Genomic DNA, 21079 nt, shown 5'->3' on the forward strand with positions numbered 1-21079 from the left:
CTGACTTTCCCTCCTCTTCCACATGTTCTCTGTGTGATACAGTTCTGTGGAGAAAGGGATGGCTTGTCAGCCCTCTGCAGTTGCTGCAGCTGTCCCTGTCCCAGGAAACCACCACCAGTTTCATTTCCTGGACTGGCTATAGTAATGGACTGAAAAAGAGAAATGTGCAGTTGCTTGATTCTGATTAAAAGTTTGGAAATGTTGTGTCACAACTGACAGAAATACAGTGCTGGGAGAACACAGGCTTCTGGTCATATATTCAGCTTTGCATAAGGACTTCTTGGAAAACTGCAAGGGTTCAAGGCCCGCACTGGAAGTGGCAGCTACTTGGTCCCTTACAACCCAGGCTACTCTGAGAAGGGCAGTAGCTGGATCAAATCCCTTTGTGTAGTTCCTTACCAATATTTTATCCACATTTTCCCTCCCATTGTTCCTTGTTAGCGATCGTTCCTTGAATTCAGTGACTTAATTTTGCATCTCCATAATAATGTCATCCCTGGGACCCTTCATTCTTGCTATGCAGCAGCATAAGGGTATTGAGGTTTTAATAAGATTTTAAGGCTGGTGCTTCCAGTTAACTGTCTCAAAAAAGAAAGATTCTGCACAGAGTATTTTTTTCTTATATTTCTGAAAATAACTGAAATCCATTTCTCACATTATTTCTTTGAAACAAGCCTCTACTTCCTGTTTTTTGGCTCCTTTGGTGTGCTGTCCTTAAGAAGTTGACACTGGAGCAGCACAGAAGTTGCAGATGAAACTTCGGGATGGAAATGGACCAAAATTCTCTGAATTTTAGAGGGGGGTGTGTTTAAGAATAAGAAACTCATTATTTAACCATGCTACAGACTCCCTGTTCATAGCCCAAAACACATATGCAACACTTCAAGGCTGAAAAGAGCTGTATTTTCTGATTTCTCTTTGATTTTTACTCTTAGTCTTAGCAACACACCAAGCATGAGAATACTAAGGAATTTTTTTTTCATTATGTGTAAAATGGAGGCTGCTAGTGTTTGGTAAGCCCTTAATACTTGAAGAGATTTCAAGCACATTGTAGCCGTGAAAACAGAAACGACGTTTTAGAGGCAATCATTCTGTCAACAAACCCAGCTTATTAACAGGAATGTCCTCTGAATGACACATGTGCTGTTAAACCCTCCCAAGAATGATGAATAATGTGAAAGAGAAGTAAGTGGTGCTGAAGTATGCAGTCTGTGATACAGTATCAGATTGTCTTCCTGCCAATTCATCCTTCTGGAACAGAATGTGACAAGAAAAAAAAAAAAAAAAAGCAAAAGCAAAAGCAAACCAGCATCAGAGACAACTTCCACATAAGAAAGTCTGCAAGGACTTTTCTTGTGATTTTCACAAAAAATGGACTCTGTTAATGTTAAAGTGGCTTTGTAATTAGCAGGTCAAATCACAACTCCATTTATATTAGAATATTCTTGAACTTAATCCTAAAACTATAGTTGTCCAGCATCAAAAGATTACAAGTATTTGTTTCCCTTCCCTTCCTGCAAAGGGAAAGGGGGAAACAAAAGTAACTCATTAAAAATTTCTGGGGTAAGACACTTCCCTGAGGAGGAAAAGGCATATTGTTTTGCTTCTTGTCCTTTGCTTTTAAGGAACATCCTCAATAATCTTCATGAAATGCAGCATGATACTCTCTGTTCCTTTTTTGAAATGTTACATAGAGAATATTCTCAGGTTCTCCTAAAGAGTCTCATTACTTACATGGTCATTTTTTGTTTGTCTTTAATGTTAGGTGTGGGAAATCTTTAAAAAGCTTTAAGTTATCCTAAATAACATTCTTATGCTATGTTGTTCCCCCAGAAGTCAGTTGCTTGAAGAAAGAAGTGTAAAAACCAGCAGCAATTCTGATTTTGTGTTTGGGGAAAACATGGTCGAAAGAGTTTTGGTAAGATCTGTAAATGCCAGCAGGCTTTTTATCAAGGTTAATGTAATTAAGAGTATAAATTTTTCAAATATTGATTCTTTTTAACTGCTCCTGTTCTTGTAAAGATGGGAGTAAATACGGTTTCAATGACTCTTGAGGAGAAAATATCTAAGAAAGTGCTGTTGGAGGGGTAGGCATTCCTATCTTGCCCATCCTCAATAAGTATTCTAACCACTAACTCATGCCAATATGCACTTCTGTTTTGCTCATTTTTTGACCTGAAAAGGATTTTTTTGGATATTTAGAGTTTTAGATATTCCATGTAAAACACACGCAACATGAGATAAAGGAATGTGGTCCCTACCACTCTATAATCAGTTTCCATCATAACTGTGAAGAGATAGGATAACTGAAGAGAGGCTGCAAGAAAGATGAAGAGAGACTATTTACAAGGGCATGTAGTGATAGGACAAGGGGGGATGGTTTATATTAGATATTAGGAAAAAATTCTTTACTCTGAAGATGATGAGGCCTTGGCACAGGTTGCCCAGGGAAGCTCTGGCTGCCCCATCCCTAGAAGTGTTCAAGGCCAGGTTGGATGGGGCTTGGAGAAACCTGTTTCAGCAAAAGGTGCCCCTGTAAATGGCAGGGGGTTGGAATGAAATGATCTTTCAGGTCTCTTCCAACCCAGGCCATTCTATGATTCTGTGATAAATGAGGGAAAAATTTGACACCCATCCTAGATAGCATAATTGTAAACCATATTGGGCACACTTGTGAGACAGCTTAATGGATCAAGTCCTGAAGGGCACTCAGACTAAAAGGTGGTTCCCAAGCTGAGGACTGCACCATTGAAACTGGAACTGAAATTCAGTTTTCAATAGAAGTAGAATGAAAACAGTATGCATATCTGCCCGTGAAAAAGCTTGGCAACCATAGGTCTGGGTTATGACTTCTGAAAGGACAGGCATGGTAGGAATTGAGCCACTAAACATTGTCAGGAGCCACAAATATTTTTTTAGACATGCTTAAGTACCTTAATCTGCAAAAACTGAAAGTGATGGAAAGGTTAAGTTTGTCTGGGAGTTTTAAACCACTCTTTCAGGAGAAAGGCCTTTCTTCTTGGTGGAAGAATGATGTACTGATTTTGCAATAATAAAATTACTTCCTCTCGAGACTGAAATTGTATCACCTCCATCAGTGTTAACTCTGATGATATTAAAATTGCAGTTTAGCATGCATTAAATGATTAAGTGTTCTATTTGATATAAAATAACATATCACTTTTATTTAAATAGGAATTTTTATTTCTGCCATGTTTTTCTAGACTCCTGGGAAGCATCCCAAGCTGTGTAATAAAGCTGACTTACACAAAGGAGAAATAACATCCATGTGCAGAGGATCTTCTCATGTTAGTCCACAAACAAGTAAGCATACTCAGCAAACAAGTACTGTTAGCTTTATTTTTATGTTTCACTGTATTTCAGAGGATGTCAAATGAGTGATGGTCAATAATTTTCATCTATTCTCCAGCTCCTCAACCACTGCACCTACTCATACACATTTGCAGTATGTGCCAAAGTCTGTGTTCAGAAAGCAGCTATATTTTATGTCATGTGAACTGGCCTAACTTTAGAATGCATGATCTAAGTTACTCAGCCATGAAAACCTAGGCTGTGAGGGAATCCCAAGGAGTTGCCAAGCACTCTTGCAAATTTTTGTACCCCTCTTTAATAATCTCTGGTTTCATGTATTCTTACTAGTTAAAAAAAAATTCCTATGGAAAATGTGTATAGATTATGCAAACATACCAAATTTTTCAGCAATGTTGTTCCTGTCAAATCTTGTCCTTCTGTGTTCCTGTCAAATATTCATTGTATATGCATTATCATTATGAATATTAGGACCTGTCTTTTCTTACTAATCTTCAAAGCAATATAACAGATATAATACTTCCAATAATTTGGAAAATCATCTCATTATTTAGGCCTTGTTTCTGCTTGTTTCCCTAGGGACAAACCTCTGCAATTGCAGACAGCCCTGTTCAACTGAGAATGAGCCTGTTTCATGAGGCATTTTGTATTCCAGCCTTTTTCTTTTTATTTTTCTCTTCTGTTTATTGCTTTGGTCAAAAAACTTATTAATGACACTAAATAATGTCAGATAATGCAGGTATTATGGAGGTCACAGGGCATCCTGTGTGCTAGTTTTGTTATCCTAAAAATATTCCCTGTACAGAAAGGATTTCCTTTGTTTTGTTTTTTTTTTCCCCTACAGAAAGAGCTTTGTTGAGAAATGCTACACTAATTGAATCAGCAGCTGCTTTTATTTCCAAGCCAGTGGAGAAAATCCTGTTAGATAAAGTTGAAGTTATAACTGGAGAAGAAGCAGAACACAATGTATTGCAGGTGTGTATTACATAAAGCCTTGATGGTGACCAGTTTTTTGTTCAAAAGAACATCTGGATCTATTACAGATTGCAGCAATCTGAAAATAACTTCAGCTTATATTTTAAATTTTCACTTTTTTTAAGGTATGCCTCAGCTTACCCATTTTCCTGTAGGCTGGTATTTTCATTTTCATATTATACTTTTTCATTTTGTAGTCTCTTTCAGTAAATGACTTCTTCAGAATTTCATTCTATAGTGGTATTTTACAAGCATCTACACAGTATACCAACAGTAACTAAAGCTTCAAAATTGGAAGTGATTTGAGTAAAGATGAGTTTTATCACAAAACTTTTCTGGGAAAAAAAGCAATGTGTTTTTAAAGTAATTTGTTTTATAGTTCATCTAAATTATCAATGATCTTTCCAACCTGGCGTGACATATCTTGCTATTCCTCAAAACACTATTTTCTCAGAAAATAGCAGTGGTGTATATGATTTAAAAAATCCTAGTATTATTTTATCTTTGAATAATTCTTCTGTCTTGCCAGAATATGAAAGTTTTATTCTCTTTGGAGCAGTACTCTTTTACTAGTGGTACTGGTATCCCGGGTTGCAAAATATTTGTACTAATTGAGGGAATCAGATTGTAGAACACTTGCACCAAATTCAGCTGTGGATATTACAGATGAAGAATTAATGAAGATGAAATAATTGAAAAAGTAAACTGGAATTCATGCTGAATGCTTTCCATGGTGAGCAAAGCATTTAGCACAGATTTAGGAGTCATTTCATTTTAAGTAACAGTGGTGCTATATCTATAGGTCTATCTTTGTATACATGCATATGGATGTATTAAAAGCCATATCAAAAGTTTTGGAACCATAAAGTTTTGGAACCAGTAAAACCAGTATTGGCTGACAATTTTTATCAAGTATTTCTCTTTCAGATCAACTGCAAACTCTTTGTATTTAATAAGCTTTCTTTAACCTGGACTGAAAGAGGCAGGGGATCCCTGAGGCTTAATGACACTCCAAGCAGTAAACATGGAATGTTGCAGTCAAGGCTAAGTAAGAATTAAATTATAAGTACCCCATACACAAAACATCAAGTAACTTGTACTAATGCTGGCCAGAATAACTTTATTTCAGAACATTTAAAACTGAGAAGCTAGTTTTATTTAGGTCAAGTTGCTGAGAATCTTTTTACCTGATAATGTTTGCTGTGTTACAGACTGAGGCACTGGGCATTTTTCACTTGTTTTATACAACCACGCTTGCATATGTTGTTAGGTTGTATGCACTGCTACTGCAGTGTGTCTTCAGCTCAGTCACTAGTCTGACAGTTGGCTCTTTGTTGATTCTGCTTTTCCAGGAACACTTTTCAAGACACTTCTGGAATGTTGTTTTTACTGTGCTGCCATTGCACAGTTTCAGCAGATTATTTATTTCCTTTGTGTGGCAGTGTATTGAAAGAAACTGATATATCTGGGTATTTAAAAAAAAACAAAAAAAAAAATCCCCTAAAATAAATCTCACCAGAGTTTTAGACCAAATTTAAAAGAATAATTGCTGAAAATAGTACTTGTATACAGGTGTTAGAGAAAAGTGCTGCAGTAAAAATTAAGATGGTTCCAATATCTTATCATACAAACCTTCTTATTTCAGTTATGCGAAATCAAGGCAGTTTGAGACTGATTCTCAACACCCGACTCTGGGAACAAATGGTTATAAAAAGAGCAAACAGAAAAAGCCTGTGCTTCACTGCAACAGACCAAGAGGACCACTCTGTTCAAGTGTTTCTAACTCAGGTAAGCGGGAAATAAAAACTCCACACAAATCTCCCTGTTCATCCAGGATTCTGAAGACTTCCTGAAGGTTGGTTGTAACAAATGGCCTTCATGCTCTGCTTAGCTTAGCTATTACATGGCTTTTATTACGGAATGTGTTAGAAGTGCTATCCCTTAGTATTTCGAAAAACTAGATGTAATGATGGGCTATGGCCTTAGGACAGACATGTCCAGACTCTGGCTCACACATAGCACTGATGCAATGGATATCATTCCAGTAGCATGCATCTTTTTTTAGCATTACTTTTTTTTTTATGAAAGCAATACTATAAGAATTTCTACACAAGTAGTTACATGTTTCTAAGTTACTCTGGTAAAAGGCAGCAGTTTTCTGCCATGGTTCTCAGCACACTGCTTGCAATAATCCATCCAGTGTAGGCCCTCCATTTCTCAGCTGAGAAGAACATAAAGTTTGCAGTGTCACCTTATGTAAGACAATAGTCTTGAGAAACCTGGTTTTCTCCGGCAAGAGCAAAGTTGGGGATGGAAATGGGGTGGACTTATTTATGAATAAATAGCACGTATGTTTTAGATTGGAAAGTGAGAGCATCCACATTATTTTAAGGATGCTTACAGTTTCCCTAGTAGACCTTTCTAGGAAGGATTCAGCCTCCCAGGCAAGTAAAACTAAATCACCATTTCCAGGAAGTATCACATGTCATACACAAGCAAAGCACCATGCACTGTATATGCAAGCACTGTAAGTCTGTCACGTCCAGACAAGGACTGACTTAAATATGGCTGTGCTGGACTGCTTGTCTGCACGTAAGAAATTATAAATGTCCTGATTTCCATGGGTGCTGCACAGTTTTTCTAGTCTGCATAGATGTTCTGCAAATTCTGTCCCGAAACTTCTGGGCAGTAAAAATAGACACAACGAAGATGTATGGCAGCTGTGTGGGTGTGGCAAGGGTTGCAGGAAGCTGCTTCTCCACTCACTGAAGTGGCTGGTATCCACCCCTATAGTATCCATGTATATATGAATATATATCTATATATCTGTGTATATATTAACAGTTCAGTGCTTTCTTACTTCTAGAATCATACCCAGGAATCATCTGGAATATCAAGTCCTCCATGCAAACTGAGCCATTTTTCAGGGAAAATAATTTTAAAACTTATTTTTCTTTTAACTGTAGAGAAAATAATCAACAGCTACATATTATAAAACTCAGACTACTTACAAAAACTTGACATTATTTGTATTTAAATTTATATTTGGATATTAATTATTAAGTGTGAATCTGAAATGGGTGGTTTGATTAAAAAGGACAAAATACAAACCTTTCATTATTTTTTTAAACTTCTCAGTCAGCTCTTCCGTGAAAACCAGAGATTTTTCTCAGTTAGTCTGAACTATATGCATTTTACATTCTGCAGGCAGGCTCAAAAGACACTGAAGACCTGTATGCAGCAATACATCATCGCCTTGTGGCATTGAGGAGCTTTGCTGAGCAAGAGCCAGATGCTAATCAAGCAGATGCAGAGTCAGAAATAGATTTTCAGCCATTAAATTGTGATAGTGATGATGAAGATGACGAAATAATAACTCCAGTGAGCAGCAGTGGATCTGGTAAGCAGAAGTTTTCCTGGAAATGCTGTAATCCTTTCAGGGTATTTCCTTAAAACTATGAAAATCAGGCCTTTTGTTTTTTATGCTGACTGTAACTTTCATCTGTTACAGATAACCCTTTTCCAGGCAGAATGGAATAATCTTTTTTGGTATTTTGACTTCCTACTATTAAAATGCCAGCTCAAGCATCCACATATTTATAGCAGTGGAATACTCTTTTGATAAAAGGCTGAGGTTTAAGAAATTTAATATTATCCAACTTTACCTAAATGTTTCTTCAGTATATTTCAGTAGAAATTATTAGAGATATTGAGTACCAGCTTTTTCCTGAGTAAGAGAAGGATGAGTCCATTCATATCAGTGTTTACATTTTACTAATAGCCTGAACCACAATGTGTTTACTAAGGTATTTATTATGTAGTGATTGGGAGCCCCTGGTGGTCTAGTGGTTAAGGACGTGGCGCTGTCACTGCCGAGACCCGGGTTCGATTCCCACTTGGGGCCACTCCCCAGGCAGATGGAGCTTGTTAGCCCTGTAAGGCAATCCATCTACGTCCTGAGGACCTCGCTGCCACCGTCCAAGCTCGCTTGGCCCCAGCAAATGAACCTCAGGATTAAAGGGTGGGCTCAGTTCCGCACACACTGTGTCTCACCTAAAAAATCCAATGCGCAGGCTGGAAGGTGTAAAGACCTTCCCCGGTTCTTCGTTCGTGAAGACTGGACATTATTATGTAGTGATTAACTTAATTTGAAACACTGATTCTTGATCAGCTGAAACTACCACCTCACTAGGAATTTGCAGGTTTTACATATTAGTTTTGTTGGCTGTCTTCAACATGACAAAAATGTAGGTTCTTGAAAGGGGAAAATGCCACTAAAACAAGATATAAAAAATAGGATACAAGATATTAATGACTTAGTCCTTCTGTCAGTACAGCTCACAACAGAGCTGGGGTCCCATTTGCAGAAAGCAAGGCAGAAACAGTTGTTAGACTTATTTCTATTTTAGCAAAAGACAAGTCACATTTCTGGGGCAAATTCACTTGCTTGTGTCAAACTGCTACAGTGGATACAGGAGCTGCCACTTACATTGTGTTTTCTAACAGATGGGCTACATCAGGCATATTTGAGCTGTAAGTCACAGAATAAGTTTCCCTCTGCACCTAGGTAACATTTTGTCCTTATATTTAAAACCTTCCTTTCAACAACTATTCAACAAGAAACAAGTCATGGACAGTAATGGCTCTAAGTACTGTTTTCCTTAAGGAAATTAATTTTTTCCCTTTATTATAGAATCATGGAATATACTGAATTGGAAGGGACCCCTAAATATTATTGAGTCCAACTGCTGTCCCTGCATAGAAGAACCAAAGAGTCTCACTATGTGCCTGCGAGCATTGTCCAAACACTTCTTGAACTCTGTCAGCCTTGGTGCTGTGACCACTTCCCTGGGGAGTTTGTTCCAGTGCCCAACCACCCTCTGCACGAAAAACCTTTTCCTGATATCTGACCTAAACCTTCCCTGGCTCAGCTTCACACCATTCCTTCAGGTCCTGTCACTGGTCACCAGAGAGAAGAGATCAGTGCTTTCCCCCCACCTCTTCCCCTCACAAGGAAATTGTAACTGCAATGAGGTCTCCCCTCAGTCTCCTCTTCTGCAGGCTGAACACGTGAAGTGGCCTCAGCTGCTTCTCATATAGCTTCCCCTCAAGACCTTTCCCCGTCTTAGCTGGCCTCCTGATACACTCTTTAATATTTTTATATGTTTTTATATTGTGGTGCCTCAAACTGCACACAATATTCAAGGTGAGGCTGCCCCAGTGCAGAGCAGAGCAGGACAATCCCCTCCCTTGACCAGCTGGTGATGCTTTGCCTGATGCCCCCAGGACATGGTTGGCCCTCCTGGCTGCCATGTTGACTGCCTGGCACTGCCGACTCATGTTCAGCTTGCTGTTGACCAGGATCCCAGGTCCCTTTCTGCGATCCATTTAGTCAAATAGATCACAGTTTACAGTGCTTGTTCCCATTATTGATTGTTGTTAAACTACATTTCAGTAGCATTCAGTGCTCTAAAAAAAGCATGATGCTCTTACACACACAATTCTCTCAAAAATACCTTTTCTCTGTTTAGGAAATGGGAAAATTATTGGCTCAGAGAACTCCTTAGATTGCTCCCAGATAATCAAACATTCCCTCTGTAATTTCTAAATAGTCTATACTGACTTTTTACAAAGAGTTTCCAGTAACCTGGAAACTCTGGAATGAGCTTGATTCCTTTCCAGGATCATTGATGATAAGAACTCTTTGTTCTTTCAGGAAAAAAAAAAAAAAGGGGAGGGGGGGAAGGGAATGTCAAAGCAATGTAGGAGCACAGATTTACAAGTTAAATATTTATTTTGATTTGCAGAGAATTCTGATCCAAATATTCAGATCACAGCCAGCAAACAAGTTCTGAAATGTGTGGGGTACCGTTTATTCTTGACCTTTTAGTTTAAGCATCTGTTCTTCATTTATGTCCTGTTACTGACAGCGGTTCTAACAATCCCTTTAAATGTTTTTTTAATGGCTTCTAGCATTTCCTGCTTATCTTAATATCTTCTATTATTTTCAGAGGCACAAGGTTTTAATTTTGCATACATTTCAGTTACTAGTATCCAAGACACTTTACCTTCAGACATTCACATCTTACATATGCCTGTCCTGGAACTCTCATTTCCCAGAGAAACACAGGAATTAAAATAAGCCTCATGGGTTTTGAACAGAATGAGGTCAGTTTTAAATATCACCATAGAAATGTCCATTTAGATGCAAGAGATCAGATCCTGTATATTTAAGAGCACTTGTTTAAATCTTTAATTTTCATACTTTGATTTTCATTGAAGGGTGTTATGAATAAGTCATCTTATTTTTATTGATGTAACTCAGTTTCAGAGATCACTTCTCCTTAACAGTACATGTCATAAGAAGCATAAGTCCTCAGTGACTGTTTCCTTACGTATTTCTTACAAATACAAGAATTTAGAAAGAATGCCTGCGTTTTCTTTCATTCCATTCTATCTTTTTCTCAAAATCCCCAATGATAGTTTTCTTAATACAGAATTAAACTGAACTCATAGAGTGCCCTAGATTATGCTATGTATTTCATGACACTATAAAAGACAAGAAAAATTAGATAATTATATTATCTTTGTAATAATTAGTGCTTGAGACTGAAGAAGAAAGCAAATATGATGTACATAATCAGTAAAGTGCTGCAGATGTTGAAGTGATCCTGTATGTTTGCAAGACTTTGCTGTAAGATTTTTTTTACACAGAATTCTTTAACATCCGCAGGGTGTTAATGTTCGGGCAATGGGTAAGATAGAGATATTTCTATGATTTACCAAATTCAGCATAGATATTTACTCCAGTATTTTTTAAATTCTTAGTTGAATTACTTTACTTTCAAGTAGAGATACTAATTTCATAAAGTCCATAAAGAATAAGTTGCTGTGCCTGATTTTTTATCAGATCATATTTCACCAGTTTGAATATTTTTGCCAACAAATTGCTCTGTAAATCTTAAATGGAAAGAAACAGAACAATTAATCTTTAAATAGATTTTGAAAGTGGATGGGATCAATAACTCTCTGGAAAGTATTTATCTTTTCCCTCTGACTAGAAAGTGAGCTGTGGAAATGAATTTAGACTAGACAGTAAACCTCTAAGCTGACCAAAGTCAAGGAAACCTCTCATTTTTCTATTTCTTTCATTGTTAATTAATTTCTTTGCTAGTTAGTGTAACTATGTTTGCTTCCAGTTGTCTTTGTAATATCTAGCTGAGGAGAGATCAGCAGAATTCTTTATTCCACTTTTGAAAATTTTTTTCACTATTTAATTTAATGAATAAAACTATGAAAAATGCTGACATGACAGTGTGTGAATGATTTGATCTAGAGTGGTCCCTTCCTTTCTGAGGGAAATGCCAGAAAGGAAATATCCCCTTTAGTTTTTCCTGGTTTTGGATACTCTTTGCTGTATGGTAGATCCACTTCAACAAACAGAACAGAGAAATCCCTTAGCCAGACATATGGAATAACCTAGTAACAGAGCATGTTCTCCTCATAGGCAAGGAGTGGTACCTGACCCCTGTGGATAAAGAGAACCTACCAGCTCTGTGTCCTGGGTGTGTTCTGCAACGAGAAGCATAATGTCAGACCTGTCACTGCTTCTGCCAGCTTTGTTACTGTATCTGAACCATCAATCTGGGGCTTCTCTGTATGCTGGCAGGCCCCTGTCAGTGAGCTGTACAAAATCTTCTGACTCCTGCTTTTTTAAAAAACTTCAGGCAGTTACAAATTCAGTCTGTAGGACCACTGAGTTGCACAGTTAATGTGTAAATTCCATATACAGTTATTGGATAGACAGTTCTGCAATGTAGTCACTGTGCAATCCTCGCAGGGTGCTCATCTCTTTCCACTAGCAGCACAAACAAATAAGGAGCCTACATCAGGCTCAGAAAATCATCCTGCTATAACATGGATCTGTTAGGGCCACAACACCTAAGCTTGCCATTTGTGGCAGGGATTAGAAATCATTAGTTAGATCCACAAGTGACTAAAATGTCTCTGAAACTGTTACTCATTGCTTCTGACACTCTTAAAACATTTTTTCTGTGCTCTCTTCATAAACATGAGGAGATTCTGTCCTTGCTACCAAGGAATGCACTTTGTTTACATTTAGAAACAGATCCAAAGTGTTCATCAAAATTAGCAGAAGGCCCTTAATGTCTAACTCCACGAGTATTTAGAAAGAAAAATTACTCCTTGAGAGACATAAGGCATTTCTTTCACATGAAATGTCACTCACAGCAATAGAATAGCATGGGGCCATAGGTAGGAGTGGTTCCTATGTTTTCCGTCCTTTTTATTTTCTGATTATGTAGGAATTTGACTGGATCCCAGAGTGGGAACAAAGAAACAGGGAAAGTACAAGTGAAGTACAAGCATGCCGGTGTCACTAGGCAAAGAAAAGTTTTATGCATTATTTTTTATACTGCACCTTACCAATCTTAAATCTTCTCCTAACTTAATTCTGATTGAGTGATCCTAACGTCATCTTGACGGATGGATCCTCTCTTTGAAACTATTAGAGTGAACTCAAAGATTGTGGAATCTAGGACTAGGTAAGTCTTAAGATGTCTCTCCATACGTAGCCATAGACCTTGAGAGAAAATCACTGTGTGCAAAGACACGGAGCATGTCTCGTGCTCCCACAAACAATTGCATGGATTTTGGAGACTATTGGTGTTGAAAGCCAGTAGTCTCTCAACACCAGCAGTGTGTTGGTCTGAGAGCCAGACAGTATCATACCACAGAAATGCAAATGCACTTGCAGAAATGCAAAATGGTTTTTTAGAGACATTTCCTAGTCCATTACATATGCACTTCCCATCTCAGCTTTATTATGACTCTGCTGGGTTTAACAGGATTTAAAATGTTACAAGAACTTTCTTTTTATTTTTGAATAAAATACTTGTAGAGTTCTTAAGGGGCAAGTGTTCAACACCTCAGTAACTCCTGAAAAACTGCTATCTTTGACATTTCCTGTCAATTTAATTTAAATTATTATCAATTGCTAAGGTTTCCAAATCATAAATCTAACACACAAACACCTGACAGTGATTAAAACTGAAGAAAAGTTAAGAATTAACTTCTTTGTTGGAGTTTCTGTTTTCTTTTCAGCCAGTATCAGTAACACCTAAAGCAGAGGAGAAAAGACAACTCTGTGACTGGCTTTAAATACTGCCATATCAGGAGAGAGAAGGGAGGAAATCAGATTTAATGTTCTGACAAACACAGGCTCTCATTTCACCTGTTAGAAGTTTAAAACTCTTAGTAAATATTTTGGCGTGGCCAGATTGCTGTAGCAGTGTGTGATATTAAGTGTCTGCTTTAGTCAGCTCTATTCTACTTTCTGCAGATGCAAAAAAAATTTGGTGCAAAGTCATAGAGATTATGCACCAAAACCCCTCTGTCATAACCAATGAGTTATTTTAAAATATATTGTATTTCTCAGTTTTCTGAGCACCTGTAATGAAGTCTTAAGACAGTGTTCCCTGTACAGAGCGAGATATTTGCATGCCAGGCACACTGCCCTACCTAGACATCAGATTCCTCAGTCCTTATGTGCTTGTCTTTATTGACATGGAGGGTCACAGGCTTCATTCACTATTCACATGCTCAAATATTTGTGAATAATCTTGTGTTATCTAGTTAGCTATTTACCTAAACCAGGAACTGATCATATCCAAACTTTAACCTACTGCTTTGGTATTATGAAACGCTGGATTGTTTCAAAACATGAATATGCCCAAATAAGCAAGATTTTTTTTTTTTTTTATTCTTTTTCAGATCATTCTAGATGGAACCGCAGGCAGCCTGTTGTCTGCTCATGACATCTCCCAGATCTCAGCTGGGAACTCATCTTCCCATAATGTCTAAGCTGACTCATCAGCCCCTGGAGGGAGGAAATCAGATGTGTTCTACTTTATGACTTTTAAGTAAGGATTAATTTTAGGGACGGTTTAAGTTAACATATTAAGAAAGAATTTGAGATGCACTATTGGGGATTACAGACAGCCTGCTTTGCACTGGGATGTGAATGGCTTCCAATAGTCAAGAACGGTTACAAATACTTCTGATTTTAGAATTAAATATATTTAGATGCATTATTAAAGAATTTTATAGGGAATAAATGTTTATTCATCATATTGATGGATAATACCACATAAGCATGAACTAATAATATATGTGAACTGTTGTTTGTTACTTTTCATCTGCTATTTAAAAGATACATTTGGAAAGCTTTAAATTGGTTCACTGAAAACATTTATTTAAGGTTGTGTGGTAGCATTCAGTATCCCATTCATAAGCACATACAAGCAAAACTGGGAGTGGCCGTTTAGCATGACCAAGGCCTATAGAAACCCATCTTCATCTAAGTTTTTTTTTTTTTTAATGCCTGTTTTGAAAGTATCTGGAATTGTATATTGTCTGTAGGATTTTGCCTAAGGGCAAAGAACCATGATCTGCCTTTAAAGCTGTCAGCACCAGAAGAATTCACCACGAAGAACTGCAAGCCAGTTCTAGGGGGCATGTGAACTTTAAAATGGAACAGTGTATGTGCTTGCCCTCATGAACACCTTTCTAGTTGCACAAAACAAGCACTTGCACTATTAATTGTCTGTTTGATATACACAAATAAATTTATGCGCAGTACAACTGAGTATCTGCAAAAAACCCCAAACCTTAAATGTGTGAGATTATCTGAGATTACTTCTGCTTTAGCTGCAGCTATCCCTAAACAGCATCATTCATTGATATAGATGAGTATGTTACACATCCTAATGTGTTCAATAATCCCAAAAGTGCCCAGGACACAGTTTCTCTGTAAAAGTGATTCCACAAACTGCTGCCTTCTACCTAACCATTTACATGAGGAATTAGATAAAAACAGTTTTCTCTAATGTAACCTGTAAATTAAGATTTACAGGATCATTCAAAAACCCACACCCAGTAAAACACACCACTTACACTCTATGTTTTCATTCTGTTAAAAGATAAAGAAAATATGTCTATAATTCTCTGCTGCAGCTCCCCGATGCCTTTTGTATTGTTTGTTGTCCTCAGAGCTGAAACAATGTTATGAAATATCTCAAGTCCTTTTAATTAAGGTAATTATAAGGATTTCTACATCTAAAAAGCTACATCACACTTGAAGAGTTAAATTACAATTTAGTTTTCTCATCTGAACATATGAATTTATGAAGCTGGAACAATACTAACTTGCTGAATTCTCAGTGCCCTGTCAAGATTGGCATCCAGATAAAGTTGAACTAGCATCTGGATTACACTGAATCCTAAATGGCCTGCCAAAATTACCACTTGTCTGACATTGATTTTGCATCTGGATGACAGTAAACTTAAATGGAACTTGATTTTTGCCTTCAAGAAAAGGGGAATCCTTCAGAACAGAGCACTTGTGTCTAATAGTGAAGCTCAATCTGCAAATAACAAAAATGTTTTTTCCATAACTAGCTGTACCTTGTGTCCTCTTTTATCAGTCTCACTCCTGACCATGACAATATTTACATCACTGACCTTCATATTTCATTGCTGCAATTCATCCTTAGGAACAAAGCTCCATGTTATAAAAACTCATGCAGTTGTAAAATACTGCAGTCCTGTGTATTTAGCAACAGGTCACAGTGATAACTTTGCCCTGGAGTTCAGCTGGCTGTGCACTGAATGCAGAGTTTGATTTCAAAGTCTGTCCTGATAATCAAAGCCGCCTGTGAAACAGGATTTAAGCACATGAATGTCATGGTATTCCTCCAAATTCTATGACAGCTGTAAAATCTTTGGCAAATGAAGGAGCGGCCCAGGGCAAGCTTAATAGAACTTTTGCAGACATGGGACTTAAACTTTGTAATGTGCTCCCACAGGGTAATGGACAAATAAACTCTCTTTAGATCTGCCTCTTCCCAAGATCATTCCATAATATACACAAGCATGCACCCAAACACACATGCTCATGTGCACACACACTCAAACACAAAGCTACATCTCCTAAAAGCTGAGGAGAAAGAGATGTTTAATTATTTTTAAAAGATTGGATACTGTGGAAATAGAGAACAATTTTTTGCTCTAGATATCCTAATAATTTATTCTCTTTAGTCTCACTGCACTAAAACTGAAGGTGTGCTATTATTTAATATATTAACTTGATTCTAAAAATGTAAAGTTTGTCACTTTGTGACAGCTGAAGCAATTTCTATGCCTGAAAAATAAACAATTTTCTTACTGCTTTAATTTCCATGTAACTAGCTGTCTTATTTACAGCCCAATTAGAGCTTCCTACAGACAGTTCCTTCCATGCTGCAGAATCTGTAGCCTGCTTTCCTAAAGAAACAAGACTTGAGCAGTTGTGTACTCCATCCATGTGTCAGAACTACAATGAGCACATAGTTCAGTTTCAGAAAAACTGGACAGGAGCTAGAAAGGTCTGTGACAATTTAACTCCTCAATGAAAATTGGGAATTGCTGAGTGAGAGAAATCAGAGAAGGGCACTCTTTGAGGAAAAAGTTTCAGGGTATTTTCTGTGATGCTGGTGGGGCTGAGAGGTACATTCCTGCTTCTGAACAAGCTGCAGCATATTCTGGGAGGGAGGAGAAATAAACCATGGATGGATGGGACCCAGGATTACTGCAGCCTGAAGAGAGGTGTAGGGATTTGACCCAAATCTATATGAAACTAGATATCATTAATTTTTTTTCCCAGATAAATATTATTTATTTCTAACAGACTCCAGTGATAAATTTATATACATAAGGGATGCAGAGCTGGAATATGTTAGGTATTTAAGCAATTGTAATTTTCAAAGGAAGGAAAAACTAATAATTCCTAATAATAATGATACATATGCAGTTATTTGCTACTAAGATTATGAATTTCTAGCAAATTCTGCTTGGATGGAATAGCCTGAATGTCTTACTTTACGTTCTGGAGGCTTTTGTATCTCTTGATAAATCTTGTCCCTCAGGTTTGTATGTCATGCTCTTTAGTGACCTCTGAACTAGTTTTAGCAAACTGTATGAAGTCAAGAGTTTGCTAATGTCTCTGCTGAATGAATGAGTACAGGGAACACCTTTAGCACATTTGATATTGCTTTCAGTGCTAGTGACAGCTGGTACAGCGCAGACAGAGAGAGAAAGAGCGTCCTCTTTTTCCTAGCTGGGTTTTAGAGGGCTTACCACTGGGGCATGCTGGCAGGACAATATAGAAAGAGCGTACACGGCTCATTCTACAGCAGTTGTCTGTCTGAAAAGTGGAGATTCCTGAGCTGTCTTTTAAAAACACTAAGTTATTCTTACAAAACAATATGTTTGTAGCACTTTGAGCATATTCAAATTGCGTCTGAAATTTTGAAGTCAATTTTATTAGTCCAAGTCAGCAATGGTGTACTTTGCTTTGCATAAGCAAAGAGTGGGAAGAAAAGCAGAAAAGTAAATCTATGCTAATTAAAACATGTTCTAAAGAAAGTGTGGACAAGAAAACTTGCTCCTCTCATTGGTTTTGTGTAAAAAAATTCTGCAATTTGCATTAATAACAATAGCTGCATTTACTTTGCTTTTTTGCTTTTTCTGAAGCGTCTTTGTCCGTTTTGTAATTTGGAATTTATGAACCAAAATGTCTGACTCAACTGTGTAATCACTGATGAGGGTACACACGTTGCAAGCAAAATGCAAGCACACGTAGATGGAATCTGGGATCAGAAATTCAATCAGACTACACCTGCTAATGTGTTTATCTACATGCCTTGTAAGACTCTGAGGTGTCACAAGTGACACGTTCTCAAAGCATTAGTTTGGAGTTTTCCTCTGGATTATCAGAATTAACAGCTGTTGTCAGCTGGGCTCAAAATCTGAGGACTCAGTTTTATGAAACTTTATGGTGATGGTGTGTTTACCTCCTCCTCTGTGAATGCAGCTGACATTACCATTTTGAATACAAAGGTACCACTATCATTTTCAGGTATCAGTAGCACTTAGGGTCACACAAAGAAAGTCTAGAGAATGTAAATAAATGTAAATCAGTTACTTTTACACTGGTTATGAATTAAACTGTCACAAGAAGGCATTATTCACAGCCTTCAATAAGGAGTGAGTATGTTCAACAAAATGAACAGTTGTCCTAGATGCAACTATACTAGAAATAATATTTACATCCTTTTGGGTAGAAAAAGGCTACTTTTGGAGATCATCTTATGTTAAACTACTAGTACAGTCATGCATTGTCAGTTTTGCAACTGGTGAAATAGTTAAGAAATCATTTAGTGTTTATATAGAAATTTTCCCAGTTACTTTGTAACACAGAATAGATTATTTTAAGTGTATTACTTAGGTTTTTTTTTAAAATCCTCTATATAACATGAAAAACGTAGAGCCAAGGATGCCTGGTTTTCTATGGATATGTGTCTTGAAATTTACCTCATGTATTATAACTCCTTGCTGCAACATATTTTTCTAACTGCAGGCATCTGTTTCTATGAAGAATTTTTTAGCCCCCTGTGCCCAAATCAAAGTTACCTGTGGTTGGCCAGGGATTAAAAAAGTTATTACAGCGGGAATTCAATCCTACTCCATACTTGTATCCTATAAAGATACCAGGCTAAAATGCCTGTATTTATTAATTTAATTTTGTATAAACTAATCTGTACCTTACTCCCTTGGGTATATCATTCTGAAGTCATTGAAAATGAGGCTTGAAGACATGTCATATGTCACAAACTGAATACATCTCAAAATAAAGTGTCATTTGACAGATACTTGTGTCTTCTTCCTATATATCAGGCATAAATTCAAATCAAGAATTGTAGTAAAGGAGGGGTTAGTGTCTACTGAATATTTTGTAAGTAGGTCCATTTACAAAGTAAGATGCAAAGTGGAAGTAATGTTCCACAAACTTTATTTTATATGTTACAAAAGTTTAAACCCTTTTCCATGTAGACAATGGGGTATCAGAAAATCTGACAGCTAGTCTGTCAGACACTTCTTTCTGGGAACCATGGATGAATCACTTCATGCTCTGTGCCTCAGTATTGTTTCCAGAACTTTAGGATATCATCTACTGATTTGAATTCACAGTTTTAAATGCATATATTTTATGCTTATAAGCTTGCTGTGAGCATTAATTCAAACGACCATAACAGGATAATAGCATGATCTCAGAATCAAATACTGTTCCATATCCAAGTTTGCCTTAGTAGTTTAAGCTGATTTGTTTTTCAAAGATCAAAACAATTAAATATAAATAGATAATACATGAAGTACAGAATCCTAGAGAAGCACCTCAATGGTCAAATAAGTTATAAAATAGATACCTTCAGAACCGAGGCATAACTTTTAAAAACCTCCTATATCCTTTGAGCCTCCAGGATCTTGTATTACTTATGGCTTTGTACAATACAAAAGCTAATTGTTACACAGAACAAGGCATTTTTTTGGTTAGCAAAGGAATTAGTTGTGTTTAATTACTCTCCTGGCAATCTGGTTTGTGATAGTTTCCTTCAAGGCTAGGCTAATCTGTAGATAGAAAATCCTCCTACCCATCAGTAAAGACTGGAGAGAGCCTTTGTATTGTTATACAAATATATCGTTATACAAAGAGCAGGGAAAGGCTCACTGGCTCCGGCTACTCTGTCTCTATATAGATTAGTGATAGTGTATAGAGGAGGGCTGCACTGACAGGCAAGAGCTCCTGCTTCAATCCCTACCTGCAGCCAGAGGCTATGACTTCCCCAGGGGAAGATCAAGGAGCAAGGTGAGTAATGAGAAATACGGGCCTAAGTGAGGCCTTTGGTGCAGCAGTGCTGTCTGTGGTAGTTGATGCCTGAGCAGGCAGTTATTAATAATGATGGAAACCTCTCACAGCATTTCTGGAGAACGTGCTTACAATATTAAAAAGTAACTCAGGATCAATTTTTTTTTTTTTTTTTTTTTTTTTACGTGGCACTCACAGCGAGCACTGCTCCCTGATCCTTCCCCATGGGAACTGCATCTTCCTGCCTTTCCTCACACACTGTGATCTAACACCAGAACAGTCATGGATAAGAGGCAGAGCTTTCAAACAATGTGTTTCTCGCCAGAACCTCAACAGAGGTCATTTAATGGTCACGTGCTATTTAGTCCTTCTAAAACAGAACACCTGTTGTGTTTTTCCAACTTTCAGAGACCTTTTCCTCAGGCAAGTTTTACAGGGAAGCAGGCCAGCCTCCCAGGCAGGCAATGCCACCTTGGGACTTCCACAGCCTGCTTGGTACCGACCCCTGAATCCACCTGCTCATGGGGACAGCATAGTACTTGTTTCACAAAAAATGGGGGCACTGTTGCCATCCTGCGTGTGGGAGATCGAGGGGGGGGGGGGGGGGGGGGGAGACCGCCCTATTTGTTTAATCTCAGAATTCCTGTATAATGCCCCAGCCTATCTTAAGTTTCGCAAATATCCTAATACCTGTTCGTATTCGCCTTTCTGCCGTGCCGTAATACCACCGTAAAAACTGGGAACCGGAGCAGCAACACGAGTACGTGAGGCTTCCGCTCACGCGGTCTAGGACCGCGTAACTTTTTTCCTCTTTGACATCTCTTCAACAATATCAACCGGGGGGTAGGGGGAAGGGCTGTCACTGTCCCCCGCGGGCACTGGGGGCACTGGGGCCACTGGAAACACCGGAGGTACCGCCGCCGTCCCCTCAGGGCGCCGCGCGCGCCGCCTACGTGCCTCCCGTCCCGCGCGCCGCGGGCCACCAGCAGGCAGGGCGGGGCCGCGACGGGG

General features: G+C 38.0%; 1 protein-coding gene across 4 annotated transcripts in view; it reads left to right on the forward strand.

Moving 5' to 3' along the window:
- The window catches only part of RANBP3L (RAN binding protein 3 like), a 33783-nt gene extending 17226 nt beyond the window's left edge, over positions 1-16557 (forward strand). For 3 of the 4 annotated variants that reach the window (XM_027878721.1, XM_027878723.1, XM_027878725.1), the window contains 7 exons: positions 1834-1918; positions 3225-3324; positions 4175-4305; positions 5233-5353; positions 5951-6093; positions 7513-7705; positions 14098-16557. In XM_027878721.1, the coding sequence (XP_027734522.1) occupies positions 1834-1918; positions 3225-3324; positions 4175-4305; positions 5233-5353; positions 5951-6093; positions 7513-7705; positions 14098-14141 (817 nt within the window). In that variant the 3' untranslated portion in view covers positions 14142-16557. The remainder of the gene's footprint in view (positions 1-1833; positions 1919-3224; positions 3325-4174; positions 4306-5232; positions 5354-5950; positions 6094-7512; positions 7706-14097) is intronic. The other variant, XM_027878724.1, reaches the window with a different exon arrangement.
- The last annotated feature ends 4522 nt before the right edge of the window (positions 16558-21079 follow it).

Source organism: Empidonax traillii, unplaced genomic scaffold (genome assembly GCF_003031625.1).
Source record: "Empidonax traillii isolate 1590-97213 ecotype Southwest subspecies unplaced genomic scaffold, ASM303162v1 scaffold44:size1908036, whole genome shotgun sequence".
Taxonomy (NCBI): domain Eukaryota; kingdom Metazoa; phylum Chordata; class Aves; order Passeriformes; family Tyrannidae; genus Empidonax; species Empidonax traillii.